Source organism: Gouania willdenowi, chromosome 12 (genome assembly GCF_900634775.1).
Source record: "Gouania willdenowi chromosome 12, fGouWil2.1, whole genome shotgun sequence".
Lineage (NCBI taxonomy): Eukaryota > Metazoa > Chordata > Actinopteri > Blenniiformes > Gobiesocidae > Gouania > Gouania willdenowi.
The window spans coordinates 4,330,696-4,351,680 of NC_041055.1; the positions used below are offsets into that span (position 1 = coordinate 4,330,696).

A 20,985-nucleotide genomic window follows, 5' to 3' on the forward strand; every position below is an offset into this window, starting at 1 on the left:
GTAAGTGGAAAAAATGTGCAGAAAAGACATTGACCTGCTCTTGTGGGCATGCGCCACAGTTTGAGAACCACTGGACTAAACCAAATCTTACCATCTCTCCTGGTAACCCCGGATGTCCTCGCTCCCCCGGTTCTCCGGCTGGACCCTAAAAACACAAAAGAAAACCAGTGGAATACTTTGTATTGATCTCCATAATTAGCAGCAGTGTTTGTAAAGGGAAGATAAATCCAGACCTGTATCCCTGGCTTTCCCATCTCTCCAGGTGGTCCCGTGGGGCCTTCTTTGATCTGCAAGCTCAGACACAACAGAAACAGCCTCGGGTTCAGAGGATCAAATCCCAACATTGAAGATGTTTTAATCATCACGGCATACTCACGGGCCAACCAGCACGAAGCAACTGGTAGAAGTTGGTTTGCTGCAGGAAACAGATGCAGGAATTACAAAATAAAATACATCTGAGAAAAAATAAATCAGACTTGTGATAACAAATCTTCACATTATCACCATCATTCAGGCGGATGCAAACATGGAGAGCAGTTCCTGCCATCTTTGTTCAATAACACAGCTCACCATCTCCATCATGTTGACATATATAATACATGTTATATAACACACAGCTGGGGCCGCCACAGAGAGATTTAATGGATGATGCCGGGACTCCAACTCGCACGCACATCGTCTGGAAATCACTGCTTATTTTAATGTATGGCGCCAGGTTTAGTATGCATATATACAGTATATATACAGGGAGACAAACAATGGAGTTATTTAAAGACAGGGGACTGTACATAGAGAACATTGAAGATTTACATAATTTTGTGCAGCTTTTAAAGTACTTTTGCAAAGTGATCTGCCTGATCCCAAAGAGCAAGCTAATAGGCTAATAGGCTAATGTGGGAGCTCAACAGGATTAAAGGAGTCACAGTAAAGCCTCGTTATCTGAATTTGGCATCTCTTAAACCCAGCCTGTCAAAGTGTGAGGGTGGATTTTAAAGCGCTTTGTTTTTAAAGTACAAAAAAAAAAAAAAAAAAGAATTCCAAATACACAAAATAATGAATTTCTCTTGAACTCTCAGTAATAATGTCAGTGTCTGACAGACCACAGGTAAGAAACCTAATGAGAAGCTTTTTAATTAATCATGAGATTAACTGAAACATATAAGTCCTACACAGAGATGTCTTTTAATTCAATTATTTAGAAAATTACCAAATCATTTTCCTCCAAGGCAGCACACATTTATTTGTATAGCTCATTTCATTTATGATTAAAAGAGAAACATTCAGACAAAGATGATGAAATCCCAAAATCAAACAGTGAAAACACATAAATAACATTTACAAAGTTTAAGAAGCAGTAAATTCAGTTCCATCAAAGCAGGAATTTCAACACAAAACTGATAATAAATGAGGACAAAGCTGCATTAACAACAGTGTTAAATGCTTCCATCCAGGGGGAGAACACAGAAAAAATAAATATGTCTTCTTTTTTTGATATAGTATTCTTGTATTAAAAGTAGTTGGTGTTGAACAGACTAATCAACTAGTCAACTTTAGTGTTGTCTCGCGACTGTCTACGTGACGTCGACTAGTCGCAGTACCTGACTTTTGCCCAAGATGGCGGTGCAACACAGCAAACGAGGGTCCTAGGACCCCTGCACAGCAAGGCAGCACAACAAGTGTTGATCGCGCCTTCCTTGTTTGTGCTCAAACTGCAGCTGGTAGGCAGATACTACGGCTAATATACATGCTAACGTTAGCTGTAGTGGTAACATATCTGTGTATTAAGCAGATCTGGAAAACATCAGCAGCGCAGGACGGAGACTCCGTTAGCGAGGAAAGATCGCTGTTGTGCCAAAATTTGCGACCGGAGGTGGCGACAGTTCCAACCTCTGCAAATTTTCGGCGGACATTTACTCCCCCTTAAACATGTTTGCAATTCTTCGCCAGTCTGCATTTACTTCACCCACTGGAGCGTCATGTTTAAGGGGGAGTAAATAGCTCCTGAATAGCTACAAAGAGGTCTAGCACTCTTCTTCACTCAGCAGTGGTCACAGATTTTTTCGGGTGACAGATTTTGGCACAACACCGGCTTCGGTGAAGGAAGCCGAAGCTACCGTAAAAACAACCCAAACAAAGTCTAAACGCCCGGCACTGAGGAGGCCTTGGGGCTTAACAGTTACGTAGACTCACAGTAGGCGAAGCAGCAGTGTTCCTGGGTTTACTTAGCTTCTATAGCATGTCCCGTGTCCCAGGGGTTGAAACTGTCAGTATCAGATTTTTTCGGGTCACAGATTTTGGTACAACACCAGCACTCGGCTGCCACTCGCTCTTGGTGAAGTCATCGACTAGTCGACGTCGACTCAACTAGTATGCACATAGAGTCGACCTTTAAAATGCTGTAGTCGTTCAACTCCTAGTGGGTAGTAGTTGTTGATCTGAATAAAACAGACCCACACTATTTAAACTACACCACATTGCAAAACTTAAAAAATAATGATATTAAACATCTATTTTACATCACTTGTTTACAGTTTCTTAAATTTTGTTTACACTTTTTCATATATTTAAAAATATATGTATGTTCTATTTGTTATTTTGTGTGCATTTGTTTTGATTAGTTTCTTCTTTTCTAAAAATAAAGGACAAGGTGAAAGGCATGGATATTAAGGTTCTTGTGCGAGGAATCGGATACCTGTGGTATACGTGCGATGCAAAGTGGACGCCACCTAAAATCTTGCCTAGGGCGCCAAATTGCTGAGGACCAAGACGATAAACCAAAGGGAAGATGTAAAGAAGAGAAATGTATTTTGTCCAGTTTAACCCTAACCCTTTTATTTTGAAGGTAGGTCAGTCTATATTTATTTCACATTTTACATTTGAGTCAAAAAAAATGTTCGTAAATTGTTTTCATTCAGTAATCAGGTGTGTGGTTTTCGTAGCGTTCCTTTCATGGAGGTACTGCAGGGAGGTAAAATTAAGTACTTAAAAGGTTTTTAGTATTTTAACTTGAAATGAGGGTTGCAAAGACGTGGAACATTTCCATTACATTTCCACAGGAACTTAAAACTGAGGAAGTTTTCAAAAAATAAAATACTCAGCTTTTCATGGGAATTATTAATGTGAGAAATTTTAAATAACTATTGAATCCAAACAACAGTAGAATCATACATGCAAAATAATACAATTACAAAGCATATCATTTCAATTAGGAATGCAAAATCCTGGGAATTTTAAACGATGGAAAATTTGCATGGAAATTAACAGGAAACAATGGTACATTTTCAAAATTGAATGTTGGCCCTTAACAGGGATACTTAATATAGTTGGGAAAATATATTTTAGTCAGTTATTTAAAAGTTAGTCCCAATTTATGGTTAATTGTGATAAATCACTCCCATGAAAAGCTGATATTTTTCTATATTCTCAAAAGTCCTGTGAAAATGTACCACAAATTTTCTCAATTGCTCATAAGTATGTTATGTTTTATGCCGTTTGGATCAGATCACAGTTTTAAGAAACATATGGTCTGAGTGTTTGTAGATCACAGCCAAATATCACTCCATCTGACTTGTTTTTCTCTATGTTCAACATGATCTAAAAGAAAGACAAATCATCCACCTTCAAACTTTGGAAAGAAAACACAAGATAATATATATTCAACAAACCGCCACAAAGTGTTTATGGTGGTTTTCACGAGCCTTGACCTCTGTGTTCGACAAATAATCCTTGTTCAGAGGCGTACCTGGAAAGCAGCCCACTCCTCCACGGTGTTCCTCCACAGGTAGAGGGTGGGTAACCCCGCTGGTCCTGGAGCTCCCATCTCACCCTTGTTTCCAAGCCTGCCCTCGGGGCCGGTTTTACCCTGAGGCAGTATAAATGAGAGGAAACCATAAATATGGGTTACGGACCTTTTTGTCCTTTCTTACATAACTTTCAAAGCCTTGTATAAATCTGTTGTGTTGGCACATACAATAAACTTACACTGACTCTTTAATGCTCACAGCAGTAAACTTGTGTCTGAGGTGAAATTAGGTTTTAAAACCAGTTGTTCAGAGGTGAACTCAACAGAAGACTTAAATCCTAGGGAGTCGAGTGGGCTGCTTTAAAATATGTACATAATGGACTCTTACACCATAAACAAGCTTCTGTTACCTTGTCACCTTTGAACCCACGAAGGCCAGGCTCACCAGGACAGCCCTGAAAAAACACAAACTCTACGTAAGGTTCAACATCAGCCGGAGTTTAAACGGAAACCCTGAACATGAAAGGACTGCAAACATTTCTAAACCTCTTTGGAGTTCAAGGATATAAAGCAGTAGTTATCTGATCATCAACTATCCTTAAATCTATCCCAGTTCAACCTTTTCAATTCTAATACCAAACTTAAAGTGAAACCTTTTCAACTTCAAAGGAGCAAAAACAAATATGATGTAAATCAATGCAATGACGGTTTTTTTTTTTTTTTTAAAGTCCAATTGTTAAGGCACAAAATACATTTTCAGTTGCACTTTTAAAAGAAAAAGAACTATTATGCAGTTTTGCATTGTTTATTATAGAACCAGAATTTAAATTAATAGGCTTCATTTTCATTTGTATTATACCTTTATTTATTTAATTCAAGATTTATTTTTAGTTAAATTGCATTGTTTTGAATTGTTTATCAAGGAATTCTTTTGACAATGAAAAATAAAAGGAAAATAATACAGTATTTTCTAGTTTTTTTCCCAAAAAAAAAAATTTGTCTACAGTCCCATTTTGTAAATAAAAAAATCGTGAGAGAATCGTATCGTGAGCACAGTATCGTGAATCGAATCGTATCGGGAGTTTTCCATGAAACTCCACTCCTCTGTACGTCGTATATCAGTAGGACCACGAATGTGTCGGAGCCAACAGTGCCTGAGTAAATCTGGGCTGAGGGGAGTGAGAGTGAGGGCCAGTAGGGACAATAGAGGAGTTTTGAATGCATAGGCAGAGGATGGAACAGCTGAGTGCACCTTAAGACTATCCAAAAAGAGAGACACTTAAAAAGGACAATGCTGCCCTCATGACAAGTCTTGGGCTGTGTTGTAAATGTCATACTAACATACTACTCATACTAAGTATGATGTAAAAATTAGTATGTAGTGCGTTCACATTAGATATTATGAAAAGATTGAGTATGCAAGAAATACCCAGATGTATACTTATATTGGGACATTTGGTCACATCGGCACACTCGTCATACTCAACCACCTCATGATGCATTGCAAGAGGAATGTAAAATGGTCCTGGGACCAGCTTCGAGCTATAAGTCAAACATCCACTTTTCACTGAAGTGTTTACAACGCTTTTGTAAATAGGACTCTTGTTTTGAAGTTAACCAGAAGTTTTGTCAAAAGCACAATGGCGAGGTGCCAAAAATCTTCGGAATGTTGGCATGAAATGTGTTTACGGAAATTTTATGGATCAAACAAACAAATGTTGATATTCCACTTGGTCACTTTCTCACTTTCAAAGATGGAGAATCAACAGATATTTATCCTCAGTGTGATTCAGGTTTTAGTCTTTGTAGGTTCCAAATGCATCTTGGGAAACTTGGTAGTATACTTCAGTGGGAATGCTCATCATCAGTCATCATCCTAATCATATTTATAGTATATAGTAGACAGTAGGGATGTAACGATTAATCGTAAGGCAGTTAAAAATCGATTCATAGGTATCACGGTTGATATCGATTTTCTGAAAATTGAATCGCAGTAATTTTTTTTAACCAGCAGAGGGCGCTATCCACAAGTGTAGGCGGCGGGCGGAGTCTGCTAATACTTTCTTTCTGGCTGCCTTCTACTCTTAAATATGTTAATAAATGATTCATTACCCCTTTAGCACCGAAAGAATATCTGTAATATTACTTGAATATCTGTAAAAGTCACGTTTTTCTATTAGCTCTGTCTGCTAGCATAGCTTCTCTTCTTCACTGCAAGATATCTGCATCTCAACCGACCACTGTGTTACCAGCGCCCTCTGCTGGTCCAAACAAATATGACGTAAATCAGTGGAATCGGTTTTTTTTTTTTTTTTTTTTAAAGTCCAATTGTTAAGGCACAAAATACATTTTCAGTTGCACTTTTAAAAGAAAAAGAACTATTATGCAGTTTTGCATTGTTTATTATAGAACCAGAATTTAAATTAATAGGCTTCATTTTCATTTGTATTATTCCTTTATTTATTTCATTCAAGATTTATTTTTAGTTAAATTGCATTGTTTTGAATAGTTTATCAAGGAATTCTTTTGACAATGAAAAATAAAAGGAAAATAGTACAGTATTTTCTAATTTTTTTTCCCAAAAAAAAAATTTGTCTACAGTCCCATTTTGTAAAATAAATCGTGAGAGAATCGTATCGTGAACCCAGTATCGTGAATCGAATCGTATCGGGAGTTGAGTGAATCGTTACATCCCTAGTAGACAGTATATACTCATTGAGTTTGTACAGTAGTGTGCCATATGGAGTGTGACATTTTGAACACAGTTCTGGTCTTAAGATCACATTTTGAAGGTCTAGGTCTTGTCTAGAACCTGAAAGCATCAAAGTATTTTTACTCTGTCTTGGTCTCGGACTCGGTCACGATTCTCCGTCAAGCCCAGTGGAGACCAGCACTGATCTGCTGTTTTTCAACTTCATTAATGTGATATTTAGGAGAAGAACTTGGAACTGTTCCTCAGTAATTCATGTTGTAATTTGGCTTCAAAGATTTAGCAATGGTTTGCTGATTGGAATCTTTTCCAGACACCTGAACATTTACTTTAGGCCTCATTCACCAACAAATAAACATCTGATTTTCAGATATCTAAAATAATTCTGAACGTATCTATGGTTTTTGAATACATACAAGGATTTAATTTGTCAATCTTTATACAAGTTATGCAGACACAAAAACAGTTGGAAAAAAAATTAAAAAAACAATAACTACTAAAAAAATCATCTGCGATTCAATCAATTTAAAATGGAGTATTCAAAAAAGTCCACACAAGCACGGTGAAAAAATGCAAACTCCACCCAGACAGGGTGAATCCAATTACATTGAATAGATGAGAATAAATACTTTGCCACATCTTAATTCCAGTTTTGTCACGGTGACCACTGTTTGGGTTTGGTATGAACAAATTTCAAAATATCTGTTTATGCATTAAATCGTCATATAATCCTTGAATATTTCAATGTAAATCATTTGGAAAGAAACAGTATATGTACTCAGGTTAAAAAATGTAACTCAATTCTTAGAAGTTCTTCTAAGACCAAACGAATACGATAAGATGTGAGTTTTGTACGTTCGGAGCCAACAGGACGTTTTTTCTCATGTTTTCAACAGCTGCCTCTAATCACATTAATGCTGCTAAGTAATCCTGTGGATTTTGCAGCAGTGACTCCAGATGTTACATCTGCTTTTGTTTCTCTCGGCCTTGCCTTATCTTGTATCAGCCCACCTGGATTGGACGTTGCCTCTTTTTACCAAACACATGTCTTAAAAGCAAAGCTTTGATTTTCAGTTTAAATTATAGTGCTAAGTTAAAACACAATCAAAAATAAAGCTTTGCACTTTAAAGACTAAAGACACATGTTCACAATAACAACAGTGTTGTTTAACGGAAATTCAAAGAATGGTGCTTGAATTTATTCATGCTATCTGTACTTATTGTCAATAAAATCTTTCAAGAATACGCATTATATTAACTTACCTCTATGCAGATGACACCAATATTTTCCTCTCTAACAAGAATTTCTACAGTCTAACAAAAACCTTGCTCAGTTATTGTTTACACAAGTTTAAATCTTAGTTACGGGAATAAAAAAAATCTCTTCTCGTTGTTAAGCAAACTTTTACTCTCCTTTTATTAGGGATTGTGGTTTGTGTGGGAAAGCAGACAGCAGTTGCCGCCTCCTGTCATGCATGTGTGCAGCATTCTAAAAGTCAGTGAAAATCATAAGAAAAAACACTGAGTTAATACAAATAGTCATGAGTCATCTTTGTCAGAACCACAACTTTCTAGCAGCCATACCAGCAATACAAGCCTGTCATTGCCCGATCTCGTTAGATCTCTGAAGCTAAGCAGGTCTGGGCCTGGTTAGTAGTTGGATGGGAGATCACTGAGAATTCCAGGTGCCACAGTGGGGTGGCAGTCATCCCAGTGATATCTGTCATTATGTCCTTGGGCAAGGCACTTCACCCACATTGCCTAGTATGAATGTAGTGTGTGAGTGAGTGTTGGTGGTGTTCGGAGGGGCCGATGGCGCACTATGGCAGCCTTGCTTCTGTCAGTCTGCCCCAGGGCAGCTGTGGCTACAATAGTAGCTTACCACCACTAAGTGTGGAGTGAAAGAATAATCCTGTAAAGTGACTTTGAGTGTCTATTAAGGGTGTAACAACACATGTATTTGTATTGAACCGTTTCGGTACAGGATGTTCCGTTCGGGTACAGGGTTGTGCACGGGTGAGATCCCGGAACGGAACTGTGTTTACTTCCGCCTGTAGCTACATGCGCACGGCTAACGCTAGCAAGAAACCAGAGCTGGAGGACCCTCCCCTGACACTAAAGTCTCCTGCTTTGGAACACTTCGGCTTCCGGGTGAAATACTGCAATGGAGAAAGACCAGTTGATAAAACGAGGGCAGTGTGCCGACATTGTTCAGCTGAGATCGAGTATGTTTCCGGGAACACGACCAACATGCTAACTCAATTGAAAAATGTCCTTAGTGCAAACACAGCTGACTTAAACTCCATTCAAGCAGCCTCTGCCTAGTAATTCTGATCTGACCAAAGCTGTGACAACAGCCATCAGAGTCTTTATAGCAGCAGATAAAAGCTGTTAACAAGCTGTGAGGAGCTTATTTTAACAATATTTTATGTATTTTTTGTTTGACAATATTATTATTACCAGGCAGCACTTTACAACAGTATAGTATTTTTTTTCTTTATTTTCATATTCTGTATAATGTTACATGCATTGTTGGTTTACTAAAGTTTTGAATGAACAAGCATATTTATGTTTTGTATTTGTAACTACCAGCAGATCTGCACTTACTGCAGACAATGTGGACAAGTACATTTTTCTGGTCAAAAATGTGAAGGTCTAAAACAAGGGCTACATGCTGGAACTGTGCTGTACTTTTTGTTTGTTAAAAGCTGTTAACAAGGTGTGAGCTTATTTCTATGATATTTAATGTATTTTTTGTTTGAGATTATTATTACCAGGCAGCACTTTACAAGTATTGTATTTTTTCATCTGTACTTTCATATTCCGTCTAATGTTAAATACATTGTTGGTTTACTAAAAGTTTCAAATAAACAACAAGCAAATTTATGTTTTACATTTTGCTCCATACTCTACCAAAAATGAACCAAACCGTGACCTCAAAACCGAGGTACGTATCGAACCGTGATTTTTGTGTATCGTTACACCCCTAGTGTTTATGATAAAGCAATATATAAAATTGATGCATTATTATTATAGCTGTGTCACGTCCTTACAGAAAAAGAAAAACATATTTAGAGCATGTTTAATACCATTTACATGGCAAGTTAGTCACTTTGGCCAATCTAAAATTAAAATCCTTAATAGTGTAGAAAGGCACAACCACGGACAGGAGTTGTGAATTAGCTTTAGCTATTCACTGTGCGTCACAATAACTCCAAACTAATTTTTTAACTATGTTGAATTGCATTGTCACCGTTAAATGATTAACTAAATAAATACATAATTAATGTATCTTAAAACACTACGTAGTTTGTTTACCTGCTCTCACACTATTTATAATGCTTAGCTACTTAGCGTTGAAGGACATCCCGAAGCTGATATACTAAAAAGATAAGAGTGAACAGAGGGGGTAGCTGTGTGCTCTCAACTTGGCTGATGGAAAATCTCAGAGCCAATATAATCAATAGTTAATCTCCATTTTCATGATATTTTTGGCTAAAATATTTCAATGGATCAAATGAAACAGGTGTATATTACAGACCCAAAGTGTGAACTTTGGAGAGCACCTTGAAATACCTGTAGAAAATCTACTCACTCAATTCCAACTTTTGACCAAAACAAGACTTTGTACTACAGCTTTATATATTTTGCAAAACTACTTTTTTTTTTTTTAACTATATAAGTGAAGGGAAAGTTTGTTTTGATCTCTATGTAAACAATGGGTTTACATGGAGCCAATGTGGAGTGACATCATATAATGGGGAATACCTTGAAAAAGTTCAACAAAAATAACCTTAAGCGATTCACTCTCTTCCTTCAATCATAAAGATGAGAGAAACACAAGACACCATAGTAAAAATGAAGTAAAAACACTACGACTAAAAATGTTCTGTTTGGCACCATCTTTTCGGTCTTCTGCGCAGTTTTTCCGCAGTTCAAGTCGCATGACTATTTGTCGACAAACCAATTGTTTACAGTGGAGATCAAAAACTTTAAAGTGGCAATATCAAACGTCTATGTTTGTGAGTAAAATATCGATTGATTGATTGATTAGACCTACGCTATGTCTTTATATGTTAAAAATTTAAAGTGTGACCTTAACAGGGACTGAGACTTTTCTCCAAAGAGTTCAGAAACAGCATCAAAATTTGGCTAGTTTAGGGGGTTGATAGAAATAAAGACTATAATATTTCTTAATCTCCATAGAACATCACTAAAACAAGTGTATTCAATAACCAAAGAGGTCATGAGAACACTTACTTCCTGCCCAGGGGGACCCATCTGTCCCGGTGGTCCTGTCTGGATTCGGTACATGTTGCCGTCTGATCCTCGGACTAAATTTCCATCTCTCGATACGATGGTCACAATGCCAGGATATTCTTTTTCAGGATAGTTCCTGTCATGCTTGATCCCTCGGTTAAACCCTGTGTTATCCTCCGTAGGGCTCCGGATCTTTTCTGTGGTTGAAACAATGACTTCAGATGTAGGTGGAACAGTTTTTGTGTCACTGTTCGTGTTGTTGGAGTCTGTAGATGTCTTAGGCAATGCAGAACTTTTCAGAGGAGTAGATAAGTCCTCTGTAGGTTTCTTCTGTGAATTTCTAGAGTCTAGGTCAATGGCGTCTTCAGAGGGTTTTCCAGGGTACATTGACAAAGTCCTTCCACTTGAATCAGTCTTTTTCTCTGTTGTAATATTCTCATCCAGATCTTTTGATGAAGGTTCAGGCTTTTCCTTCAGACTTCCTTTTGATCCATTTCTGGTGGGTTTCCACTGAGGGTTTACTTGTCCTTCAGTTAGGTAGATTGGATCCAACAAGTCGGTGTCCTCGTCCACCACGAACAAATCCCCTCGAAGCACCGAACCTTTCCGATCTGCTTTGGAAGGCAGCGTGCCATCACCTCGAGCACTCCCTTGCCGAAGGAAGGCGTTCTGTTGGGAAGAAAAACAAGAATTAGGATTTATTGATCTATTGATTCTTACCTGTGGTTTACTGTTAAGATTTGTGAGATTGTTTTTTAGATGTAATCAATCAACATTAACCACTTCAGCTAAACGGTCATGTAAATGGCAGCTAATAAGGACAGACTATAGTGAGTACCGACAAAAGCTTCTCAAAATTGTGCACTCTTCTCTTCAGAGCTTTTCTTTTAGTTTTTGAACATCTGAGGATTATATGTTTCTAAAGGAGTTTTCATCCAGTCGTGTTTTTGATTCAGTCTGTGGCCAGAGATACATAAATCTGCTTTACGCCTGCAGAAGAATCAGCTCTGGCCTTTGTAAAGTACAAACATCACCATGAACCTGTTGCTTTAACCCAGTGGTTCTCAAACTTTTTTTGACTCAAGTACCCCCTTTCTCTTATTTCTGAATCCAAGAACTCACTTTTATCCGACTACAAAATTTACTCAGAATTCTGTGAAAAAAACAACGATAAAGAACAGTGATGGAAAGACACACATTTGAAAGGATCCCATTTTGTAAATAAGTGAATTAAACAGTATTTAGTGCCTCCTGAATAGATTTATTTCTATAGTTTTTTTTATCATTTACAATCATCTTGATGTGTGCCCATGGCTGACCCATGTATTTTCAGTTCATTTTCTAATCAAGATCATTTCTCTCAGTGTGTGTGTTTTTGGTGTCGTTTGGTTCTTTTTTAAAATTGTTTTGTATGTTTCTCCATTATTTCTCCATATTTTGTAGTGATCTTTTGTATTTTTCTCTTATTTTGTGTGTAGTTGTTGATTTGTGTGTTGCTGATAATAGTATTTTTCTCTCTTAGTGTGTGTGTTTTTAGTTTGTTTGTTTGTGTGTTCTTTTGTATAATTTTCTCTTATTTTGTGTGCTTTTAATTTCGTTTCGTGAGTTGCTGGTAATATTTAGTATTATCATTTTTAACTAGAAATAAACATTCGAAAACCCCATATTTCCAATGCTTTCATTTGTTGATTTTGCTCTGAAGTAAACTAGGAGTACACGTACCCCCGTTTGAGAAACACTGCTTTAACCAACCACACATCGTGGTGACGTAAATATTTTTTTTCTAAGTATTATAATAAATTACTGCTTTCCATCTGTGATGATAAAATAATGGGTTAGGATAATAATTAATGATGGACACCATTAAAGGCCTTGGTGTAAACTGCATCTGCTGAAGTAAAAAGAGAAATTAAGGAGATTTAGGTATTTTTGAAAATATAATGGCTGCTGATCAGAAGCACTTCAGAAAGTGCGATAAACTCCTCGTTGAAGCCAAGAAACCGAGAACTTAGAATAAGTTGATTCTTGATGGTGATTGAATCCAATATCAATACTGTATCAACTACTTTGAAGTACAATTGATGCTTGACTGTAGAAAACTAGTGTTGTGTTGCCCACTTAGCCACTTATTCGTAATATTTAGCCACTTTTTAAAAAAAACCCTTTATCGACTTTTATCCAGAAAAAGCGACTAGTGAGAAATAGAAGGACTTTTTGTGGAGCACCCAAACTTACCACCAGCAGAGGCGTCTAACTGTAAACAGCCTGTGTGTTTGTATTTGCATGGTGGTCATCAGCCCGCAAACCAACTAACTTGGACTTTAACAGTCAGACCATCTGCATCGCTCCACAGACACACAATCGTAGCAGTTTCTAGCTCCAGTTTGTGTAGCTACATGGTCCATGAACTGCTGATTTATAGGTACATGTCAATCATTCCCTTAATACCTGTTGGCTGATGTCACTGTGTGACTTTGGAGGAACAACTTTTGCCAGAGCGTTATGCAAGCAGTTTATTTTTATCTCATATGCTAAACACTCATGTTTTTAGGGGGATACAGATGGGGTACATTCTCCTCTAATAAGATGACTCAGCATATTATGTAACTGCATAGTCTGCCCATGGTAAGAAACAATTGTGCACACAATATTAGATTGAGAATGACTGGTTTGAATCAAACGTAGACCTCTGATGATCAACCGACTCGCTCCAACTGAGGGAAACCACCACAGATGATGAACCAGTCTTTTCAAGTCCTTTATACAAAACCATGTTTTAATCTTAGACAGATTTTTTCCAAGATCACGGTCAAAAGATCTGAACATCATCAATACACTTAATAACCCACAAAAAGAGCTAACTTTAGAGTTGATCACCAGCCCATAAATCATCTCCTGTCAACAGCTCACCCAGATCCACTTAGATCATGTTTCCATGATGCATCTATGAGAAAGACTACAGATGGAAAACACGCGGATCAAATACAGAAATCCCAGAGAATCTCTTTGAGCGTTCTTCATATCTACTCATGCCATCTCAGAAAAGCTCTGCTGGAGCCTGGATCAAGCACACACTCTGTTCTCAGTGTGTGCATGTGTGTGTGAGACAGGGGTGGTCTGGCAATCTGGCATACCGGGCATCGTCTCGGTGGGTCGTCGACCCAAAGTGGGACGGTCTGGTCCGCTACGTTTTTTTTTGGATGAGCGAGTGGAGGCAGACATGGTAACAGGTGGACAAAAATGGTGCAAAAGTGGCAAAAAAGAGTGAAAAGTAACTAAAATGGGACAAAAGCAGTCAAGAGTGGCCAAAAAAATGGGCAAAAAAAGAGGAACCAGGTGGTATGTAAAGAAAAAGGGTAGCTTAAATGGGCAAAATGTGGCAAACAATAGTGAAAAAGGGCAAAAATGTGGAACACCAAAAGGCAAAATGTGGGAAAAAGGAAACAAATGGTATTTATTAGTATTTATAGCTCATTTGAATGAAAAGTGGCCAAAAATGTTTTATGAAAGGACAAAAATTCATTAAAAGTGTCAAAATCAACTTGCAAAAATAGACAAAAATAGGAAAAAAAATGGATAATTATTCACAAAATGTTGCTAAAATCTGAAAAAGCGAAAAGGGGCAAAAAATAATAATTCAAATTAAGACAAAGAGCCACATGTTGATGTTAATAACAGCTTCTACATGGTACTCTGATAATGTAGTGGGCTGGTCTGGACAAAAAATGCCAGGGCTGAATATTTGTCCCAGTCCAAACCTGGTGTGAGAAAGCATGTGTTCTGTGAAACACGCGGTTGTTAAAATGTGCTGTGATGGCATCGTGTGAGTGTTTAAGGTCTTGGCCCAGAGTATCAGATGGTTCAGTGAGTGTCAGAAAGAATGACTGCAGGCTAATGAGCAGACAGCATCACTTTACAGGTTTTAATAAAACTTCTCATTACTGCTGTCAGACCATAACTGTTCATTTGTTTTTTCCTGAGTTGTATGGAAAGCTCTCAGGTTCACGTGCGTTAATTAAACCTTTTGGCTCAGGTCACCCAGATTTCTGTTTTTAAGCTGTTCTGGGTTCCCTCCAGGTACTCCAGTTTCCACCTAAACCCTGTATGCAGCTATAGATGATGGATGGCTGTTATAATAATAAGTATAGGGGAGCTGAGCATCAACCCCTTTAAAATAGGTTATTTAAGATGCTCAAAGAGTTCCAACCAAAAGTGAAGTTGGAACATACTGTATGAGGAGCTGGAATTGGCTGTATTATGATTCTTATATATATATATATATAGATGAGATAAACACATAGTGTAGGCCTCATAGGTCAATAAATCAATGATCATTTGCTCCAAAAAATAAGATGTAAAAGGTTGAAATTGATGCTTTCTTATTGACATTGTTGAAAATGCATTGCATTGTGGGATGTGGAGTCTCGTAGACGAATGCATAGAAGTGTTTTTATTTCATTCTTACTGTGATTTCTTGTATTTTTTGTCAGACGAGGAGGACAGTGATTGTTTTGACACCATTTTGCCGGTATTCCTCGTGATATCACCTCACTCCGCCACACATTTAATTTAGTTCGGATTCGGATCTTTGTGTTTAAGCCCAAAAATAAAAATCCTGAATTATTTTGCTGTACATTGGCAGAGTTTTGGGGGCAAACAAAAGAAATCACAGTAAGAATGAAGTAAAAACGCTTCTTTGCTGGAGCTGCAAACAAAACGTTACCTTATTCACCATAAGAAACCACCACACCACTGAGTATGCAGCATTTAAAGCTAGAAATCAAGCTAATGCTAAAGCTCAGCTAGGGCTGCAAAGAGCCATTGGGCTGCTGTTGCAAACTTGTATTACTACGAGTGTGGATTTATTCTACAATATTCACTCATCATGACAGTAAAATAGACCATCCTAAGTCAATCTACTGCTGTAATTCATCTCTCAACCAGTAGAAAATGCTGTGAACACCTGATTATGCATGAAAAAAAAAATACTGTCATATACCATGATATACATTGTTGGTCATCCAGCCCCATGTGTGTCCACACAAAAAGGCAGAAAATGCTGTAGTAAACATTAGGGGTCTCTATGTGGTGCTGAAACAGGGAAGAAGACAGAGAGAGAAAAGCAGCATCTATTTGCAAGCTGGATTAGGATTGGAGTTTTTTTTTTTTAATTTATTTGATCATAAAGAGAACCACCAGATGATTTTTAAAGCTGTGCTGCAGTTCCTGCAGACACTAGAACGTACAGGAGGATCATATGACTCTTTACGTCTAAGCAGACGGTCGATTCAGCCTATTCTATGTTGTGTTTTATTTATTTATTTATTTATTTTTATTTTTGAATCCTGTAGCACTTTGAGATTTGGTATCAAATGTAAAGTGCATTACAAATAAAATATATTATTATTATTATTATTATTATTCTTATTCTAGCTGAGCTGAATGCCTGGGCACAGGATATATGGAGAAAGTGCCTCACCCAGTTTGCACCTAACCACTCTTGACTTAGTTGATATATTCCAAAGGAAGGACAGGGTCGATACGTTTGGGATTAACAGTGTCGCAGGCGCTGCCTAAGGGCTCCTCCCTCCTGATTTACTGTTAGGGTTTACTCCCTTAGCCTTTCACACTCCTGTATGAACCTACAAGGCATTATGTCATTATGGTAGCAGCACTTGGCTGATCTGACACATCCAGAGCAGTGTTGGGGTTCGGTGCCTTGCACCCTTCCGGCTACCAGAACAACTTCTGTATTTTGTCCGCACTGGGACTTGAACCGGCGACCCTCCCAACCCAAGTCCCTACGGACTGAGCTACACAGGAGGATCTAGTCATTACATTAAAGACCAGTGGAGGGCAGTGATACGTCTTGTGACGTCCACTCTGCTGTAAATACAGAGGAAGAAGAATAAGACACCAGAGGATGAGTATAAAAGTCATGTTACGAACAAACAGGACATACAAAAGAAAATAGGAAAGAGATGTTGACAAAAACATGACAGGAGAGGAAATTTAGTTGTGGACCAATGACAAGGTAGAGCCGCTGCTTTGTTGCCATGGTTACTGCTGTTGTTGTGGGTGGTCACGCATGCAGGTTAAGAGAGATGTGGGGCTATTGCATCATCGTTTGCAGAGTATGCTTATACGCAGTCTGCACGGCGCCCCAGCGGATGGCGTTCTCAGACTTCCACACTCAGGGACCCGTTTTCAGAAGTTGTCGTATTTGGCTTCCGAATCCTCGTTGCCATGTGGACGCAAGGCGTAAACCATAAAAAAGTTGACAGTTTAAACTACAACCTGTCTCCATGTGGACAGGGCCTGAATGGATCTGAGGTTCCCAAAGTCGTGTACGCAAATTGTCATGTGGGTTCGTGAATAGAAATTAAAACCAGCGTGACAACATTAGAAACTAGAATAGAACTAGAGCAGCAGTCAGGAGCCTCCATGCATTGCCATAAATTACACATTGGCCTCTGTTAGACTGCCCTCTAGTGGTGACTGAATTCATTACATGGCCAGTCATCCTGCCCTTGCATAGACTTACATGAATCTCATTGATTGATTTACACCTGTGGCTGACTGTCACTCAGTCCATCATGTGCAGCTAACCAATGAAAATGAGCAGTTAAATAACATGTACTACTACCACTAATCAGCCCACAGTAGAAACATCACCTACCATCAGCAGCAACACGCAATAATCAAGATGTACGGCGGACCAAGATGCTAGCAGCGCTACATCTGTGGATAGCTGAGCTACTAGCATAGCCATGGACAACAGAGAGGAGTCAGAGCAGAGCAGAGCCCCCTCATACAGCCTCATGCAGAGAAACAATCTCATTAAAAAAATAAAAAAAAAAGCGAGTTGTATTTCCCAGTTTCAGGCTGATGAATATGTTGTATTACTGAAAATACCAGTAGGCTAATTAATCAAATAGAGCAAACAAGTGATCACTCATTGGTAGAGTCAGTTGTCCAATAACCAAAGGGTTTGAATCCTGCTCTATCCAAGTTCATTGTCTTTGTGTCCTTGGGCAAAGCACTTTACCCACATTACCTTGTATGAATGGGTATAAATTGTGCATAAATGTTGGTGGTGGTCAGAGGGCCGTAGGCGTGAAATGGCAGCCACACTTCTGTCATTATGCCCCAGGGCAGCTGTGGCTACATTGTAGCTTACCACCACTGGTATGACAGATGTGAGTGACGGGTGGGAATGAATAATGGTTTATGTAAAAGCGCTATATCAATCCAAGCCATTATTATTATTATTATTTATTACTATTATTTTTAAGATATATCATTCCTCAACAGGATAGGTACAATTATATAGGGCTACGGTTTTTTTAAGTGTGGATGAGTAGGGGGTACTTGGCTGCAGGTTAAATAAATATCTGAAGGGGGACTGTGATAAGTTTAGACCGTTTGGCAGATACTAAATCAACTTTTTTAATTTGTGTTAAAAAACAAACAGGCAGGTTATTTTATCCTCAGATTGTTTTTTCCTCACTGTGTTTTACAAGCAATGCAAACATGTTTGAATCATCCCTTCCATCACATCGTTGTCTGTTATCATAGCCTTTGTTATGGTAACAGTGTGTTTCTATATATAAGCATCAGTCCTACTTAGAAAGAAAAAGGAAAGATCGCGATTCAGATTCTTCTGAGTAACACTCAACAAATTTGTGGTAAACAAGAGTTAGGATGATGACAGGACACACCTGGGCCAGATTAATGGTTAGTGTTAATCTCTGTGTCCCCTCCTGTCTGCACGTAGAGCTGACAAATCCTCCGGTATGAACAAAGTGAAATCTATCAAGGACAAAAAAGCGCTACAGGCAAGTGTGCCATCATTGAAACACGCACACACACACACACTGAAACACACACACACATACACACAGGGACAATAAGCACTCGCCCCACAAAGGGCTAATCAAATGGAAAGGTCTGTAAATCTCTCACAGACACAGGTATGCAGACACTCTCAGACTGGCTGGGTCTTGTAGCTGCACTCGTCAAAATGTCCTGACAGAGGTCCTTTTTCTAAAGAACATATCGAATAAAAAAAATCTTCTATACCTCCTGATTCCTCTCTGCTTTTAATCCACCAGAAATTAATATTAAAAAAATAAAAGGCCTGCTTGAATTTAATGAAACTTGAAAGAACAGTTAGCACTAAATATCAACAATACTGTATTTAAGTAGCTTTTATGGGTACTTGTTCTTTTTTGAGTATATTTCTACATCAGTACAGAAATTTTGCTTATACTTAAGTACGTTTTAAAAGAAGTAAAGTAATTCTTTACATTTCTACACCCAACAGTTACTGAGTAAATTACTATTTTTTGTTTTAAAATGATCAACGGACATAGTGAAACTACAAAAAATGAAATGAGCATCAAATGCATCACATCATAGCCGACCAATCATATTAAACGTAATGCACCCTATCAAAACAGCATTTATACAGACGCTTTTGTGGAAAATCAATTTAGTTCCAATTGTGAAAGATTTGGTCTCTTCCTTTTTAAGTTCATACATTAGATGTTTACTGTATGTAAGGGAACCGTGGTGTAACCCAGGTTAAAATCTGCTACTAAATATATACTAGTTCTGCCCCTTTAAATTACCCGTGCGTGGTGCGTGCCCTTCGACCTCACGTAGGCGAGTCACGTGACCGTGCTTAGCCAACTGCATGGACGCATTAGCGTTTAACCTGGCTGTGGCGTCTTCCGCATTCCGAGGTGTGGGGAAGCCGATCAACAGCAGCGGACAGGTTCGTGTTTTTAAAACTATTCACTCGTGTGCTCGATCTATGCATTTTAAGTTAAGCCTGTCACTATAACTTTTAGAACAACCTACTGTGCTGCGGGGAATCCGTCGCCGCCATCGTGTTGCGTCGCGTTGAGGAACTGGTGAGTAAGAATGAATGAATGAATGAATGGGCTACATGCTAAGCTAGCGGCGCCGAACACTAGCATTAGCATTGGCTGTTCAAATAAAATGGTTGATGCATATCTTAATGTTGTAAAGATTGTTATTGTGGTGTGAACAAATGGTCCTCTCAGACTAACTGTGTTTACATGCACATTTAATATTTATATATTAACTTTGTGCAGCTAATGCACACAGTTTAATGCAGATATTATTATTGCACTTTTGACTGTTTTTTAATCTCTTGTTTATTTTGTAGTGTATACATTTAATTGAATACATTATTATTTTGTGTACACATGGATCTGGACATAGCCCTATTGTTTATTGGTCCTGTTATGATATTACAGGCCAGGTTCTCTCTGTCTTGGAGACGAATTGATGGTGAGCTGAACTAAGGCTGGGAGCCTACCTTCGAAGCAGCATACACTGAACAGCCATCCTGCTGGTCTGGTAGGAAGTTTGTCCACAGCCTGTCCCCACACACTTCTCAATCGACCGACGCTTCATGCTCACATACACATTCCCCTTTCCCCATCAATAACCTATGGACTTGCCACTATGAACTCTTACAAAACCCTCGTGGGTTGTTGCGTTGGACGTTGAAGAACCCAAATCATATGGATTATTCTTTTAGGTTCTTGGTGTGTGTGTGATATTTGCTGTGTGTTCTGTGATCATCCTGCTCGATAAGAATCATACAGTACACGTGACTATTGGTTACCGGTTGAACTGCAGTTTGTAAATATTGTTGGGTCTTTTCTATTTTTTTTCACATTACTGTTCTGTAAATACTTTATGTAAACTATTAATATATGGTACCTGCACCAAAGTTAACCTCTTGTTTCCGTGTTGTCACTGACCACCAGCTCCTGTAATTGGATTTAGTCTTCTGTGATCAACTAGCCTATGCATTTTTCAGCCTCAAAGTATTAGTATTAGCCCAACCTTAATACTAGCAGCGAGTCTTCAAAACCCGCTACAGTGGCAAAATTTATTACCAAAAATAAACGTGAGCTACTTTTTAGGCCAGGCTACCGGACTAAAAACACCACTCACTTTGTTGTTGTTGTTGAAATCGATACACCTCTGTTGTTCGTAAACGGATCAGGCTGAAAATTGGTAGCTATAATCTATGGATTTGTACGCATCAATGCTTGGAGTCTGATTTGTGATTTGGGCCCCCCCCCCCCCAAAAAAAGTTGATTTCTCATTTTCTCATTTAATTGTGAGTCAAATATTACGACGGTTAGTGGTACCGAATCATTGGCACATACCGATGTATAAATGGGGGTACGTGATACGGGGGCGCTATTTTTCAAATAACTACTCCTTC

General features: G+C 38.4%; 1 protein-coding gene across 1 annotated transcript in view; it reads right to left on the reverse strand.

Annotated features, from left to right (window-relative positions):
- Window positions 1-20,985, reverse strand: part of LOC114473668 (collagen alpha-1(I) chain) — a 155,955-nt gene that overhangs the window by 56,080 nt on the left and 78,890 nt on the right. Inside the window, exons 7-12 of the mRNA XM_028463432.1 lie at window positions 10,713-11,381; window positions 4,153-4,197; window positions 3,743-3,862; window positions 377-415; window positions 234-287; window positions 92-145 (exon numbers count right to left, since the gene is read on the reverse strand). Coding sequence (XP_028319233.1) covers window positions 92-145; window positions 234-287; window positions 377-415; window positions 3,743-3,862; window positions 4,153-4,197; window positions 10,713-11,381 — 981 coding nt within the window. The remainder of the gene's footprint in view (window positions 1-91; window positions 146-233; window positions 288-376; window positions 416-3,742; window positions 3,863-4,152; window positions 4,198-10,712; window positions 11,382-20,985) is intronic.